A 17,467-nucleotide genomic window follows, 5' to 3' on the forward strand; every position below is an offset into this window, starting at 1 on the left:
TCAAAACACCAAAAACACAAACCCCAAGGAACCTCCGCCAAGGCTAATCAATCACTAGCAGCCACCACGCGCACCGTGCAATAGTAGCCTCGTTATCACCATTCATCTCAGTCATGTTCACATCTGGAGTGTCGGCATTCCCAAATTACAATAAAAAATGTCATTAATAAAAGCAAAAATACAAATAGATCTAAATGATTAGCACACAAAATGGTTTCCTCTTAAAATTCATTCATTCATTATTTCAAAGTTGAAATAAAAATAAAATAATAAATAAATAAAAGCATTAAATCAAATGGTTAGCAGGCAAAATGGTTTCCTCTTACGGTGAACATGAGCTCAGGGGAAGTTAAAATAAAAATAAAAAGTGCTTCACTTGTTCCCTTGCACAGTTCAGGTTTATTTTTATTTTTTTAATGATCAGTCATCACAGTTATTTTAACTCAAAATTTGAGTATATAAACTAAACAACTGGGTCAAAAGCTACTTGGCTGACAGGAAGCAATTTGTTAAGCTAGGTGAACACACATCTGGAAGTTTAAATATTACGTGTGGAGTACCCCAGGGGTCAATACTGGGACCAAAACTGTACATCAATGACATTTACAAAGTTACCAAAGACTTAAAGCCACTGCTTTTTGTTCCCGAGGAAAAATTAAAAAGGTCAGAGATTAAATGGTCATATTAGGGTTAGGGTTATCAGTTATATGTCCATGATATCAGGACAGCAGGAAGTGAACAAATGTATCAATTACAGACTGTAAAAGTAATAGATGCAGGGGTAGGATTCAATAAGCTTTGCTTCTTCCTTGTTGTAGAACTGTGAATCGATGTGAAAATAACTCAACAAAAATGAATTATTATAAATTACAGCTTTATTATTCTAAATTAATTGTTATATTTTGTATTTTTTCTTTTTTTTTTAAAGACTCCAATTGCCCATTAATAGACGAGTATAGGTATATGAAATATAATCTATACCATACAGTAAGTAATGTAATATCCAATAAATCCTAAAATAGGCAACACAGATGTTATTATGATGAAAAATAATCAATTGTTCCTTGGGGGAGGTACAATAAGACAGTGGTAGAAAGAAGGCAACAACGATTCTCCCGCAGCCTTGAGTGAAAAAGCAAAAAAACAAAAAACATTCTCACATGAACCCGTTGTCCTCACACACACCCCACCACCCCCAATCCCGCCCCCTCCCTCCCGCTCGTCACCCTCCTCCTCCTCCTTGTTCTTCCAGGGCGGCCTGCAGAAGGTGAGCAAGTACAAAGAAAAAAACAGGAGGTTTTCCGATTCTTCGCTGCTTATTAACTGCCATTTGTCCCCACGGAGGGCCGTCCTCTCTTTCCTCCTGCACAACTCACGCTCCTTTCTCATGGAAATCAGTCAGCCCCCACCCCCACCCCCACCCCAAAAGCTCAATAGCACACAAACACGCAGGGGACATCAAAGTGACAAAACTCCAAAAGAGCTCCCTTGCACCCCCCCGCCACCAGGGGGCGCACCAGCAACACCAGGCATGAATGCATGAAGCCAGAAGAAGATTCATTGTCCAACTTCAAGAGCGGGACATTTTTCCTGGATAAAGTCCAAATAAAAAGAGAAAAACGGAGAACCAGAATAATCCTGTAATATTATGAGGGAAAATAATAACCTTTAAGTAAAACAGAGTTTAAATATTAAAGAATAAATATCTTTTTGAAGTTGTAATATAATTAGCCACTCCAAATTGTCCATAGGTATGAATGTGAGTGTGAATGGTTGTTTGTCTATATGTGCCCTGTGATTGGCTGGCCACCAGTCCAGGGTGGACCCCGCCCGAAGACAGTTGGGATAGCCCCCCCTCCCCCCACGAGGATAAGCGGTAGAAAAAGAATGAATGAATGCTGTAATATTATGAGAAACAAGCAAAATTAGGTGGGGGGGCAAAGTCATAGTATTATGGGAATAAAGTCATAATATAATGGGAATAAAGTCAGAATCTTACAGGAATAAAGTCCAAACACATTGGTAATAAAGTCAGAATATTATGGGGGTAAAAGTCAGACTATAATGGAAATAAAGTCAGGATATAATGGGAATAAGGTTGGGCTACATTGGTAATAAAGTCCAAATATTATGGGAACAAAGTTATGATATTATGGGAATAAGGTCAGAATGTGATGAATATAAAGTTTGAATATTAGGGGGAAATATTCAGAATATAATGCAAATAATGTCACAATGGTGGTAGCAGACAGTGTAGCTAGCTCGGGTGGTCAGGCTAATCACAAGCAGACAGTGTAGCTAGCTCGGGTGGTCAGGCTAATCGTAACCAGTGTGGCTGGTTAACTACCTCGGCTCGTCCCAGTGGGGAAGTTTTCATGGACAGAATTTCTAGGCGCAGTGTAAAAAATGAGGAAAACTGCAAACGTATTAGTGATTCCGTGTCAAACGTCAGGGTCAAGCTGTAGCCATCATAAAAGCTTTTACCCTTTTCATTCTTCATGATGGGGGTGAGCTTATATTTACACTTGACAGGCAAGGAAGTTAAAAAAGGGCTTACTTTTTAAAAACATTGCCTGTACACTTAAAGTTTTCAGGATGGCCACGGTTTGACCCTGGAACAAACCATTTGTAATCAAACTATTATAAGCAGTGGTTAAGAATGTTAAAAAGTGACTTTTTTTATTTACTCTTGTTAGCATGTTAGCATTATTAGACATTTTCAGAGGTAGTCACTTATATTAACACCATTGTTATGCTAGCTGTGCTAGGTGCTAACATTAGCATTGCAGCATTTCCAGCTGTTTTCATAGGTAGGCACACTTAACAAACACTCAGCACAATCATAGCTAGGATTTAGCATGCTGATGTCAGCATTGCTAGCATGTTAACATTAGCACAGTAGCCTTCGCATCGGTTTCCATACGTAGACACATACTTAAACACGATCATGCTAGGTCTTAGCATGTTAAAGTTGGTTATGACATTATGTTACCATTAGCATAGTAGCATTTGAATCCATTTTCATAGGGCAAGCAGAGCCAGAGGACACATATGCGGACAGGGGGTGGACGAGTTTGCCCAGAATTCCTCAAGGCTCTGGATGTTGAGGGAGTACCTTTGGTCTGGCAGACCGGGGTGGAGGTCCCCCTCTTTAAGAAGGGTGACCGGAGGGTGTGTTCCAACCTTAGGGGGATCACACTCCTCAGCCTCCCTGAGAAGGTCTAGTCCAGGGTGCTGGAGAGAAAGGTACCACCGTTGGTGGAACCTCTGCTACAGGAACTTCAATGTGGTTTTCGTCCCGGAACACTGGACCAGCACTCGACCCTCGCGAGGGTGCTGGAGGGTGCATGGGAGTTTGCCCAACCGGTCTCCATGCGCTTTGTGGACTTGGAAAAAGGCATTTGAACGTGTCCCTAGCGGCATCCTTTGGGGGGTTGCTCCGGAAGTACGGGATTGGTGGCGTGCTACGATGCGCCATTGGGACCTGGTACAACCGGAGCAGGAGCTTGGTTGGCATTGCTAGCAGGAAGTCCAGCCTGTTCCCGGTGAACGTTGGCCTCTGCCAAGGCTGCCCTTTGTCAGAATGTCTAGGCACAGCCAAGGCATTGAGGTAGTACGCTCCTAGGGTCTTAGGATCTCATCTCTGCTATTTGCGGACCATGTGGTCCTGATGGCGTCTTCAGGCTTTGACGGTTTGCATCGGAGTGTGAAGCTTCTGGGATGAGACTCAGCACCTCCAAATCAGAGGCCATGGTTCCCGGTCGGAAAAGGGTGGAGAGGTCCCTTCGGGTTGGGAACGTGGTCCTGCCCAGGTGGGGGAGTTCAAGTATCTCGGGGTCTTGTTCACGAGTAAAGGAAGGTGGGAGCGTGAGGTTTTACCAGACCGTTATGGTGAAAAGATAGCTGAGCCGGAAGGCCCCCCCCCCCACCTATGGTCATGAGCTTTGGGTTGTGACCCAAAGAAGTAAATGACGTATACAAGCAATGACTTTCCTCCGTAGGGTAGCTGGACTCACCCTAAGAGAGGAGCGCGGTCATCCCAGAGGGGCTCAGAGTAGAACCGCTTCTCCTTCACATGGACAGGAGCCAGTTGAGGTGGCTCGGGCATCTAGTCCAGATGCCTCCAACAGTCAAAAATATTCAAATGTGACTTACAGCATTGCCTGCACACCTCATGAAGCTTTTACGGCGGCCACGGTTTGACCCTAGAACTGACTATTTCCCAAGGAGTCTGGTTTCCCAGCCAGTAGTGAAATATTGATGTGATATGGAATATTGTATGGATGTGTAAGAAATGTAAGAGATAGCAGTTGGAGGTCAAGATGTTATACAACACACACTTTCACTTGTCCGATGTGATTTACTGCTTCCCAGGAAAAGCACACGCGCATGCGCGCCGAACGTAAAGGCCAAAAACATCCGAGGAGCACCAAACATCACACACGAGCCATCCGGCCCGTTTCAAACGTGCAGTGAACACATCCCCACGCTTCACGTGACACTTGAACGCACCATCAAGCAACTTGTTTCATTCCAGGTTTATTTTTTTTTACCACCAAAACACACACACTACTTACATTTCTTTTTTAAAAGCACCACCGCTACAAGAACCCACGGCAACTCAGAAGTCGACCACGGCTGTTAAATGTCCGCACCGACCGACCGACCACACGGAAAAGACGCAAAAACATGACGCAAAGAGCCCCGATGGCGCTTCTTCGGCCACAACAAGTCACACATAGCTCAGCCAGCGTCGCGCACGTCGACGTCAAAAGTTGCGTAAAAGTGTTCCAAACACGCACAGCAAACACGACACACACACACACACACACACACACACACACACACACGCAGAAAAAAACTCGTTTACCCACCAAAAAGTTTCCAGCGCCGCATGAGTTCAACTTTCACATGGAGCCCCCCCCCGCTGAAAAAAGCAAGACGAAATCCACACAAACCCTTCGACGTCTTGTTGGTGGCTCCTTTGCTCGTACTTTGGAAGATGTTTGCAGGAACCAAGCAGATATTTGTGGCCTGGGAGGGAGAGTGTTTCTACTCAGGCTGCAGCACAGTTATGGGCGGTAAGCGTTGTGGGGCCGTGACGTCATCACACCTTCACTCACTTTTGGGCCTTTGTTTTTCTTTGCCATATGTAGAAAATGTCACAAACATTCTTTTAACTAAATCCCATTTTAGACATTTAAATCCCTATTTAGACAATATATCCATTCGTGCTTATTTCAATTACTACTCAATCATTAATAGATGTTGCACCAGAAAAAAGTGACATTATTATATCGTCTTTTTTTAAATCAAGTTTGGCCTTCAGCTAAACAAGAATTATATATTATAAAAGATATTATACCTTTTAATATGTCCAAAATAGCACTGGGGAACGAACACATACATATTACATTTTTAAACAAATGAATTATTTTCCTTTTTATATGTACAAAATGAAACCATGACAAGAAAACAAGAAATGTGTTTACAAACATTCTGTAAATACACACAAATGAAATATATGGGAGTACATTTTCTTGGGTGAAGAAAAAAAAGAATGACTTCCAGGGCACATGAAGTGGTTTCCTCCTGGCAGCCCCCCCCGCCCCCCCCCACACACACACACAGCTCAGGGAGGGGGCATGTTTGTGCAGCCAAGGGGGGTGGGCGAATCAACGGTGGTGCCTTCAGGGTCCTCTCAAATTCTCCGTAAATTGCAAAGAGTACTCGGTGCAGTCATTAGCTCGCGACTTGCTAACTTTGTCTAATGAAGTCATTTTTAAAATGTCTTTCGTGGCGGGAGTCATGTTTCCGGGGTTCTATCATTTCCGACTGCAACTGAACGCACCAGAGGCATTTTGCCGTCTAGGCCACGCCCCCAAAGCGCGACCACCTTACCTGCGTTGTTTTTGTCAACTTCTGCTTTCATAAAAACAATAACAAATAAAGATAAACAATAAAAACTTTGCTTTTCTTTGAAATCCTACTTTTTAGGTTTTTCATCACATCAGTGTGGCTGTTTTTGTTCTCTTCCTTTCTGGTGTTATACTATAGAGCAGGGCCGTTGACAGGGGGGGACAAAGGCATGAGGGGGGGGCCCAGTTTAATTTCAAAACGTGTTGATTAGGGGGAGAAAATGTGCCATATCATATTTGGTTCTTTTGCCTTTATTGTTTTGGTAAAATAGAGTCAAGATTCCCCTACAACCTCTAATGCACAAATGCATTTTTTAGGCGTAAAAAAACACGACACTTTTCAATAAGCGCGCAAGACCGTTTGCCAACATGCACAAGAAAAGAGAAAAAGAGATGAAGAAGCCAAGAGCCTCATTGGCTCGCTGTATAGATATTAAAAAAAAGCAGGTGGTGAAGGCAGTGGGGCAGCTGAGCAAACGTTTTCTACCCATCTCCGTAATGTAACGGCATGCGCGACACGCCATTCATGGCCACACCCTAACCCGAGAGTGAACACTGAAATGCACAGGGTTTTCAATTATGTCATAAACATAGCGGTTTAATAACTCTGTTGCAGATTTCTCATTGAACCCAAGAATATGCACATGAGCTCGAGATCATATCCTGATGTTTCAGGCTCGCTATGCCGAGCTGCACCGAGCTGGACTCCAAAGCCAGTGGAACGCTGCATCTTGTTAATTACACCTTATTTTCTTGGAAATCAGCCCATGTAGACATGATGGCGGTGTGTGTGCGTGTGTGGTGAGGGGGCGGGGGCCCACTCTCACACACTTTTTTCCCCGGGCCCAGCCAAAGCTGTCAACGGCCCTGCTATAGTGTATAAATGATATAATCAAATAATATTATATAAAGCATGACAACATACATAAAACAATTCCTGTGCTAAAAACTTAATTGCCAGCCTTTTAATCCAAGTTTTTATGCTACCTGAGAAAAGCCACGCCAACACAGGGAGAACATGCAAGCTCCTCAGAGACATGCCCAAGTGGAGACTCGAACCCAGGTCTTCCCCATACACTGACTGTGGCCTACATGCTAACCACTGATGCGGCCTACCATGCAGGCACTGTGGTATCATTTATTATTCATTCATTCATTTTCTACCGCTTATCCTCACGAGGGTAGCGGGGGGTGCTGGAGCCTATCCCAGCTGTCTTTGGGCGAGAGGCGGGGTACACCCTGGACTGGTGGCCAGCCAATCCCAGGGCACATATAGACAAACAACCATTCACACTCACATTCATACCTATGGACAATTTGGAGTGGCTAATTAACCTAGCATGTTTTTGGAATGGGGCAGGAAACCGGAGTACCCGGAGAAAACCCACAAATGCACAGGGAGAACATTCAAACGCCGCACAGCGAGGGTGGAATCAAACTCAAACTCCTAGCTCTGAGGCCTGCGCGCTAACCACCACTGCCGTGCAGCCCTGTAAACAATTTTGCAAAAGTATAAATGTATATAGAAAATAAAAAAGTAAATACCAAAATATGTTGTAATAAAATGACATTATTACATCTAAATACTGGTCAGCACTCCCAGACTTGAGGAAACACTGCAAGTCTTGCGCAGGTTGGAAATACGGCTTAGCAAGCTAGCGTGCCCGCTAGCTTGCCAGCTAGCCTGTCAGCTAGCCTGTCAGCTATCTCAGTCCCGCCATTGCCGACTATCAGCTGCTGTCGGGGTTCTGCCGCAGGTTGATAAGGATGGATGGGCGGAAGATTGGAAGGTCGGATCTGACTGCCTGCCCAGGATGCCACCTGCTGTTATGTCGTTGTCATATTACCATCAGTGCTATTTCGTTAGCCATCTACTGATCCAATTAACTGCAGTTTCCTGTAGTCGCTGGGTGTGGGGGCTACCAAAGTAGCTAACTAACCCTAAGAAAAATACACAAAAAACGCTGAAGTGTTGGTCGGGTAATATTAACATTAGCAGATATGGCTGTAGGCAACCTCCTGCCGTGGTTAAGGTGGGTTAGAGTTACGGCATTACACTATATTTTAAAAATATATACAATATGAAATATATTAAAAATGAAGATAAGACAGCTGAAATGCGAGTGAAAACATTTCCATCGCCCACCGCCGGGTCCCGTGCTGAGTTATGGCACTGGTGCGTATTGTTATCGCGGCTGTCATCGGCAACAATGAAAAACAGTGTGTGTGCTCCGGGGGTGGGGGAGGAGGGCTTGTAGGAAAGCAGGCAAACAACAGCCAGCCAGCTGCCCAGCATCACAGAGAGAGAGAAAGAGAGAGAGAGAGAGAAAACAAAAACTCTCAACTTGCAAAAAACTGCATCTCAACTTTTTTGTACATTTTCAAAATATTACAATTCTCTTCTTATAAATTACATTTTTTTATTCCTCCTAATATTCTGATGTTATTTCTTTTTTTGTCGTTGGATTTTTTTATCTGACATTTTGGCATTATTCTCATGAAACCATTTTTGTTAAGTTTTATTAAACTTTCCTCTGGTTATGTTATGACGTTATTCTGAGAATATATTTTTTCCTCCAACCTGTTTTTCAAAAAATGTAAACTTCTTTTGTTTGTTTTTCATAAAATTACGACTTTTAAAAATAACGTAATTTTCCAAGCATTTTGTGTGTAGTATTTTGGGAGGAAGTTCACCCACATTTTATGTTTGTATTCTTTATTGTGCTTGTGTGTGTGTGTGTGTGTGTATCATACACATTACAAATTTTGTACAAAAACAGTATACGATACATGCTTTTGCCTGATTACGGAGTCGCCACAGTGGATCTTTTGATCTGATACTGATACTGATTTTTGGCTTGAACACTTTATATTGTAAGTTAAAATATTTTAACAAAATTACAATCACGAAAAAAATGTTGTTATGTTATGCAAATTATATTACTAGGGCATAGTAAATGGATGGTTAAAATTTACACTAATATAATATTTTTGTTTTATTTTGGAATAATGTATTTATTTATTAATTTCTAAAGAGATTGCTACGTGTCATAAAAAATAACATTGTATCACGAGCTATGAAAAAAGCCTTATTATGTCTGCTGCAATACGCTTCCAGCCCTCCAGGTGGCAGCAGGCGTTCTAACCCGCTTCACGGCACCACTAAACGCCAGAGTCACAAGACCGCGCGTTGCATGCCGGGATGTGTTTTGAACCACAATGGCGACCAGGGAGAACCTAGCGCTGCAAACGTTGACGTTCATTTACTTACTTTGTTTAGGGACCGCTGCAGGAGCCCTCAAGTGGGATGAAAACGGCTACGTCTTGTACTGTCCTTGCATGGGTAACAAAAACTTTTGTTCGACATTAGCTTGCGTTTAAGTTGTAACTAATTAAGCCGTTGCTAGGAATTGGGTGGCAAAGTGAGGGACGCACTTTATTTGCCGCGAACACACCCATTTCTCTGCTCAGGTCGCTTTGGGAACCAGGCAGACCACTTCCTGGGTTCCCTGGCCTTCGCCAAGATGTTAAACCGAACCCTGGCCGTCCCTCCGTGGATTGTGTACCGCCACAACACCCCCCCTTACACGAATGTAAGTTTTGCTTCCCCGCTCACTTGGCCAGTCCACATGCGGGTCTGCGCGTGACGCTCCCACCCAGCGTGGTCTTCCGTGTTGTTCATGCAGGTGCACGTGCCCTACAGGGACTTCTTCCAGCTGGAGGCCTTGGCGGCCTACCATCGCGTGGTGGCGTTGGAGGACTTCATGCGGGAGTTGGCGGACAAGCACTGGCCGAGAGGACGCAGGACGGCCTACTGCTTTGAGGCGGCTGCCCAGCGGAGCGCCGACAAACGGTCCTGTCCCATGAAGGTAATGGTGATCCGAGAGAACTCTGACGTCATTTTGGAGACCAGCACCATTCAATGAAATGATCCGCTTCCTCACTTCACTTTTGTCTTTCTTTCTATGACTCTTATGTTGGAATCGCGTATGTTGAAATGCCGACTTCACCATACGGATCATATCTGCAAATATAGTATATGTTTATGCTCGTCAAGGACCTACTAGAAATATGGGCGTGAAAGATCCTGTATGTGACAGCCCTCTATTGAGCTGCTTTCCGGTCAAAGATCAGCTATTATACAGGAGTGCACTGCTGGTTAAGAACCTACTGTAAAATGCTGTTCAAAGATCCTCTATTAGACAGCAGCGCCCCTCTGTTTTTAGGGCTGCACTGCAGAAATTCAAGTCAAAGATCTTCTGTTGGAGTGCCGTTTTAGGAATGTGCTGCAAAAGCACTAGTCAGCTTTTTTTAAGGATCTACTGGAAAAAATGCTAATCCAAATCATCTAGCTAAAGATCCGCTGATATGGTGGGTTTGTTTTATGAAGGAAACAAAACAAAACAAACAAAACCCTGAGTCAAAGATCCTTTATTCGACAGGAGTGTGCCTCTTTTTTAAGGATCATCTATTAGACAGGAGCACTGTCTAAGGATCTACTGCAAAAAGTGCTGGTCGAGGAGGAGACAGGAGTACTGTGCTGCATTAGTGTGGAGCATCATCTGATGGGTGATGAAATGCTGCCCTCTGGTGGTGCAGGCACCACATGACACGTAGTGTGTAATGATGCTTGGCCTTCTTTCAGGATGGGAACCCGTTCGGTCCATTCTGGGACTATGTGGGCGTGGAATTTGATGAATCGGTTCTGTTCAGTGGAATTTCCTTCAGCAGTCTCCACCAGCAGCAGTGGATGACAAGGTGAGGAGCAATCCTTTGATTCATTTGGACAAAGCGCTCACCGATTATTTGGGTCAGGTTCCCCGCCACCGAGCACCCGGTCCTGGCCATGCCCGGCGCACCGGCCCAGTTCCCGGTGCTGGAGGATCACGTGGGCCTGCAGCGGTACGTGGTGTGGTCGGACAGGATGGCGCAGGAGGGCCAGGAGCGCATCGCCGCCCTCCTGACCCGACCCTATGTTGGACTTCACCTGAGGATTGGCAGCGACTGGGTGAGATGTGGGCGGACAGGAGCGTTGGCGCACTGAATCATCACCTTGACGTTGCCCCTTCTTCTGACAGCAAAATGCGTGCCGATTGCTAAAAAGCGGCGACGCGGGCCCCCACTTCATGGCCTCCCCCCAGTGTGTGGGCTACAGCCGCCAGAGGGCGCTGCCCCTCACCACCACCATGTGTCTGCCCGACCTGCCTGAGATCCTGCGGGCTGTCAAGATGTGGGTGAAGAAGACCTCAGCTCGCTCTGTCTACATAGCTACTGACTCCGAGTCCCACAGCCGCGATATCAACTCACTCTTTCAGGGCAAGGTGTGGAAGTCAATTCGTACGCTCTCCAATCATTCATATGTCCTCTATATTCATTTGTCATTTTATACACTGTCAAACGTTTCTGTCATGTTCCATGTTTTTGCCATTTGTGGGTCATGGCTCTCACTGCAGTTGGCTGGAGTCCCAAACCTTTACAAATGGCTTTATAGCCTTTTCCACAATGCTAGATGGCGATTACATTTTAAGGCGGGCTAACTCCTTTTCACACTTTATAATACTCAATAAATATTTTTCTGGTTGTAATATTTCTAGTCAAAAAAAGTTGTGTGTACTCAGTGGTGGTGCGTGTGTGTGTATGTGAGCAGGTGAAAGTGGTGAGCCTGCATCCTGACTGGGCCCAGACGGACCTCTACATCCTGGCGCAGGCCGACCACTTCATCGGGAACTGCGTGTCGTCCTTTTCTGCCTTTGTGAAGCGAGAGAGAGACGTCCGTCACCTTCCGTCCTCTTTCTTTGGGATGGACCAAACCAGGAGCGCCACCCACACTTCATCAAACGAGGGATGGCAGCAGGACACACGACGACTCAGCAAATCTGATCTGTAATCATTTATAACTGTTTCTTTGGGAGGAAGTGAAGGACTAGCTCTCTGCAGGGTCATGTGACCTCCCTTGGCACACAAATAGAGTATTTTTCCACCAGGAAGTTGGGACCAGTTTTAAATCCCAGGGCAGTGCTGATGGTTTTACAATTTTGCAGTAAAGATGTTTTAGAGCAAAGAAAATATCTCAGTATTTTGCCTTGTCACACAAAAATGGTCGTTATGTTCAATGGAAAAGTCAAAGTTGTAATATTTAGAGAAAAAAGTAACTTTACAAGAATATAATACAAAAAGGTACGTGGGACGTAAAGGAACTAAAGTTCGGGTTAAAGTTTCTTTTAGTAGAAACCAAAAGTTTTTCTTTAAGAAAACCCAAGTCCAAAGTGAAGTCTCAAAAGTTTCTCAGCAGGTGAACATTTTAAGTGTTGCAAGCCAAATAAAATCCAAATAAAGTCCAAATGAGTCACTGGAGGCAGGTTCCAGGTAGATCCCAAAAGGTTTATTCCAAAATCCGAGCTGCTGTGTTCAGTCATTTCTGTCTGGGAAAGTGTACTGTGACACTCTATGGGCGGCGCTTGTGCAATAACAGGAGGCCATGCAAGTCTGGTGTCAACCAAGCATGTTGACGACGCTCAGGGCTCCCAGGTTTTGTGTACTAATTGTGATGATGATTAAGACTTATTTTTCTTCTTTCCCTTGTTGTCTGTGGATCATTTCAGTCAACAAAGACAGTGGGACCAGCTTAAAGGGCCAGCCTTAAAGGGCCAGCTTAAAGGGCCAGCTTAAAAGGCCAGCCTTAGAGGGCCAGCCTTAAAGGGCCAGCCTTAAAGGGCCAGCCTTAAAGGGCCAGCCTTAAAGGGCCAGCCTTAGATGGCCAGCTTAAAGGGCCAGCCTTAGAGGGCCAGCTTAAAGGGCCAGCCTTAAGGGGCCAGCTTAAAGGGCCAGCCTTAAAGGGCCAGCCTTAAAGGGCCAGCCTTAAAGAACCAGCTTAAAGGGCCAGCTTAAAGGGCCAGCCTTAAAGGGCCAGCCTTAGAGGGCCAGCTTAAAGGGCCAGCCTTAAAGGGCCAGCTTAAAGGGCCAGCCTTAAGGGGCCAGCTTAAAGGGCCAGCCTTAAAGGGCCAGCCTTAAAGGGCCAGCCTTAAAGAACCAGCTTAAAGGGCCGGCCTTAAAGGACCAGCCTTAAAGGGCCAGCTTAAAGGGCCAGCCTTAAAGGGCCAGCCTTAAAGGGCCAGCCTTAGAGGGCCAGCTTAAAGGGCCAGCCTTAAAGGGCCAGCTTAAAGGGCCAGCCTTAAAGGGCCAGCCTTAGATGGCCAGCTTAAAGGGCCAGCCTTAGAGGGCCAGCTTAAAGGGCAAGCCTTAAGGGGCCAGCTTAAAGGGCCAGCCTTAAAGGGCCAGCCTTAAAGGGCCAGCCTTAAAGGGCCAGTCTTAAAGGGCCAGACTTAAAGGGCCAGCTTAAAGGGCCAGCCTTAAAGGGCCAGCCTTAGAGGGCCAGACTTAAAGGGCCAGCTTAAAGGGCCAGCCTTAGAGGGCCAGACTTAAAGGGCCAGCTTAAAGGGCCAGCCTTAGAGGGCCAGCCTTAAAGGGCCAGCTTAAAGGGCCAGCCTTAAAGGGCCGGCTTAAAGGGCCAGCCTTAGAGGGCCAGCCTTAAGGGGCCAGCTTAAAAGGCCAGCCTTAAAGGGCCAGCTTAAAGGGCCAGCCTTAAAGGGCCAGCCTTAAAGGGCCAGCCTTAAAGGGCCAGCTTTACAGGGCCAGCTTAAAGGGCCAGCCTTAAAGGGCCAGCTTTAAGGGCCAGCCTTAAAGGGCCAGCCTTAAAGGGCCAGCCTTAGAGGGCCAGCTTTAAAGGGCCAGCTTAAAGGGCCAGCCTTAAAGGGCCTGTCAGGTTCAAACTCCTATGACACTTGTAAAAACACTTAAATACAGAAATACAGAAGAGACAGACAACAATATTCAAAGGTTCTCGCAGCGAGGAGAGTGAAACCACATACCCAGTGACATGCCGCTCCACTCTGAATATGCAGTTCACACTCCTCTCCTTTTATTCTCTTTCGGGGGTCCCTACTACATGGTCGTACAACTCTAGGGGGGGGGGGGGGGGGTTGGAGACAGTTGCACGAGCTGTATTTGTTTGTCTATGTGTGTGTGTGTATGTGAAAGCAACTACTTTTAATGTTTTATGAGTTCTTATCTTGACACATTCTTGCAGGATTAACATGAGCATCTGCAGAGTCGTTGTTGGTACATCCAGGCACCTCCAGGACCTGGGGGTCACTGGGGGGTCTCTGATCAGGGTCACGGGAACATTCCTCCTTCAGCACATTCAAACACTCTCTCTATTATCTAAGCAAATGGATATAAGGGTGATAACAAACAAAATAATGCCTGTATCTACATTTTATTCTAACACAGAGCAGTGTCCCAAGTTATTAATAACACACACACACACAGATCATGCTCATCATTTTAAGGGCTATGGCTACAAGCCTATGCTGGTGGCTTATGAGAGCCATTGTTTGAACCATTTCATGTCTGCATATCAAAAGCCAAAAACTTGAATAGATAGACAGTCCATTCTTTGAAGTAGGCCTAATGAAAACATTAGTCAAGATTTAAGACTGGCCTATGCTCTTTTTGATAGTCACATGGACCAAGACTGTCTGTGACAATTCAAGTATGACTGACAAATAAATCATGACTGTAACTTCAATGAATCTACCATTGTGAATGCAGGACAATGAGAATTGCCATGTAGGCTACCGTAAGTAACAGAACATTTCCCAGTGTTACTTTATGTTACATTATATTTCATCAACGGCCTTTCAATGAAGTGTGATGTCATTGTTGATGATTTGTTGCAGCAAATAAATGAATGTATGGGTATGCTCCACCACTCTGCCAATCAGAACAAAGAAGACGCACTGACAGGCTACAACTTTGGAAGAACTTTTCACTCATTTCCCGGTAAGTCAGCATGATGTATTTTGTATGGATGAATTCATTGAAATCTCAAGATACATATATGATGGTTTGGCAGTAGTTTTGAAACTCAGTCCAGTCCGCTATATTGTCAAAAGTGTCACTCTTGTATTTTTTTCCTCTTATACAGCATGATACTCCAAAACAATTAGCTGCACCACATACAGTTGAAATAAAAGTCTATGGTCACGTCGCGGTAAAACAGTTCAACTTTGCAACAACTTTTCACTCCTTTCCCGGTCAGCAAGCATGATGTATTTGGTGTCAATGGATTGGTTGAAATCTCAAGATTCATATAATACCACTGGTTTGGTGCTACCTTTGAGTCCGCTAGATTGTCAAACATGTCCATGTTGCATTTTTCTCTCTTATGCAGTACGCTAGGAGCCTCCAGCACGCTAGGCCTAATGTTTGTAAACATTGCCAATCATGAATTGTTATTAGTAAGGATCATTTTAGATGGTTGTGTTTGAAGATGTTTTGCTTAATGTTTATAGCCTGTACTATTTACAGCATCATTTAGTTTGTTTTCACAAAATGCAATTTGATATTGTAATACTTTACATTACAGTTGTGGTGTACTGGCCACCGGTCCAGGGTGTACCCCGCCTCTCGCCCCCAAGTCAGCCGTACTATGTACTATGTACTATGTACTATGTACTATGACTGTTGTGATCAGAGGTGTAAATGTTCAGAAATCCTATGTGTTTGATTGTAGGACCTTCTGGGCTGTGACCTGTCTGAGACTTCAGGACCATGGACAGCGATGGTCACAGACTGAGTGCTGTCAGTCTTAAAGGTACTATATGTAAGAAATGTGTAGATTGATTGATTTTTGAAAAAATGGGACATGGGAGATGATAGCCGTATGGCTAATTTGCACTTCCCATTGGCAGCTTGGTTTTGAACATATAAATCACATTATTCATAAAACATGCAAGGTTATGTGTTTCATGCGTATTACTATATTGCAACTTGCCCAAGTGCACACTAGATGCTGTAAAGTGCTATTTTCATTTGACAATTCTCCAAACATTTTACAATCATGAAATACCAACAATGGTCATTTTATAATACTGAGAGAACTAGAACAGAAATATAAAGTGCTTGTTGAATTGCACATTGCTCTCCTGCCTAAGAATAAAAGATAAATGATGATAGAATTACAGACTTATGACATACTACAATCATTAATTAGCAGTTATAATTTGTGGCTACCCAACTATGTAAAAATGCAACATTATAACATACAATAGATAATAACACACAACAAATCAGCAGCAGTGGACAAGTTAAAAATGATCACAATCAGTGGCAACGGGTTTGATTTTCCAAAGTTGAAGATGCTTGGAAAATGAAGCAATAGTGGGTAGATCAGGCACTTGGTGTGGAGTTCCAAGAATTTGTCGCTCCGTAGGAAAAAGTTGCTTGACCAAAGGTCCTTCTCCTTAAAAGAACAGTGGGTTAGCACAGCAAATCAGAGACCTTTTCTCCAAAAATAACAGGTGGACGAGAGCTTGGATGACTCTGACCTATCTCGCTTATGGGCGGTACAAAGTCAAAGTCTTCTTTTGGAAGCCTCAGTCCTCCTGTGGGCGTCTCTTTCCCGAGTGAATGGTCTTATATGGTAGAAGCACATGCATGCAGAAGCCAACTTTTAACATACACTTGCATACTTGCACTTAAGTGCGTTCACACTGTGTACAAGCAAATACACACAAATGTCAGTACCCGGCTGGATGTGTGTAGTGAGTGTGCATAATATACAGTAATATACAGTATTACAGTATTGTAAGTTTTTTATGTACACTTAGTGGCTTTTAGCCGTTGTTGCCCCTTAGAGGCCTTTTGACTTACTTACACACTTATAATGTACTACTATTAGTTACTTTCCCCCCAATATAGTAGTCATGGAATTACTCCCTTATAAATACAATTAGTTCTTCCCCTCTTATTTTCTAACCGCACTACAGAGGCTCAACAAGCATTTTATGACAAAAACGTTATTGGCCCCAAACATAACGATGCGAGAGGGTACGGCCCCACTGCAAGCGCTGCATGCAGAACAGAGACACCTGGTGCCAAAAACGCAGAACTACAGCACACATCTTTCTTAAAGGGCCACGCTTGGCCTGAAACATGACGCACTTTCCGGAAACAGATGAAGCACGGACGGCCGGAAGCCCCGCCCGGCACGCTATCGAGAGGTTTCAAATAAAAGAGGGACGGCCTGAGGGCAACCTGCTTCTTACGCACCTGCACTCACACGCAATAAAGTGTGAGTAGTAAGTATGCAAACTCTCTGTACTCTTTGTACACGCTATTAAAACATTATAATTGTGAAAAGGCTTTAAGTGACCTTTAAACGGCATACATTGAGCTAGCTTAAGTAGCACATGGCCTTCAACGTCAGAGGCTCATATTCAAAAAACTAAAGCAGACAGCAGGCTGAATTCTATATAGTTTGAAAGCATATTGACTGCGCTTTCCCTCCTTTTTTTGTTTTACAGAACTCCCTTCTCTGGCAGGAGGCTGGTCCACCGGTCACACCTGTAATTGATTGCAGCAGCTACTAACAGTGAACATGGCCACCTTGTGCCATGCCATTCTGCGCATGCGTCAGAGGATCGTTTGAGCTCAGACTTCCCAAGGCGAAGTTCGAGGGCGCCATGTTTTCACGGGAAGACGATGGA

At 44.5% G+C, this 17,467-nt stretch overlaps 2 protein-coding genes and 1 long non-coding RNA gene across 5 annotated transcripts in view; 2 read left to right on the forward strand and 1 right to left on the reverse strand.

The window, feature by feature from the left end:
• Nucleotides 1-1,629, forward strand: part of LOC131138165 (uncharacterized) — a 27,115-nt gene extending 25,486 nt beyond the window's left edge. Inside the window, exon 4 of the long non-coding RNA XR_013629812.1 lies at nt 1,253-1,629. This is a non-coding gene — a long non-coding RNA (uncharacterized LOC131138165). The remainder of the gene's footprint in view (nt 1-1,252) is intronic.
• The window catches only part of plagl2 (pleiomorphic adenoma gene-like 2), a 24,649-nt gene extending 19,499 nt beyond the window's left edge, over nt 1-5,150 (reverse strand). The window contains exon 1 of one of the 3 annotated variants that reach the window (XM_058050859.2): nt 4,995-5,150. The gene's annotated coding sequence lies outside the window, so the exon portion shown is untranslated. Of the gene's footprint in view, nt 1-4,874 lie in introns of all 3 variants that reach the window. The other 2 variants (XM_058050858.2, XM_058050854.2) reach the window with 2 other exon arrangements.
• A 3,789-nt stretch (nt 5,151-8,939) lies between these two features.
• Nucleotides 8,940-12,506, forward strand: pofut1 (protein O-fucosyltransferase 1). Its single transcript, XM_058050861.2, has 7 exons — nt 8,940-9,261; nt 9,390-9,511; nt 9,605-9,787; nt 10,564-10,676; nt 10,734-10,926; nt 10,997-11,239; nt 11,566-12,506. The coding sequence occupies exons 1-7, from the start codon at nt 9,138-9,140 to the stop codon at nt 11,803-11,805; spliced, it is 1,218 nt and encodes a 405-aa protein (XP_057906844.2). The 5' UTR covers nt 8,940-9,137; the 3' UTR covers nt 11,806-12,506.
• Nucleotides 12,507-17,467: the final 4,961 nt, after the last annotated feature.

Source organism: Doryrhamphus excisus, linkage group LG15, assembly GCF_037039965.1.
Source record: "Doryrhamphus excisus strain RoL-2023G ecotype Guam linkage group LG15, RoL_Dexc_Guam_v1.1, whole genome shotgun sequence".
NCBI classification, from domain to species: domain Eukaryota; kingdom Metazoa; phylum Chordata; class Actinopteri; order Syngnathiformes; family Syngnathidae; genus Doryrhamphus; species Doryrhamphus excisus.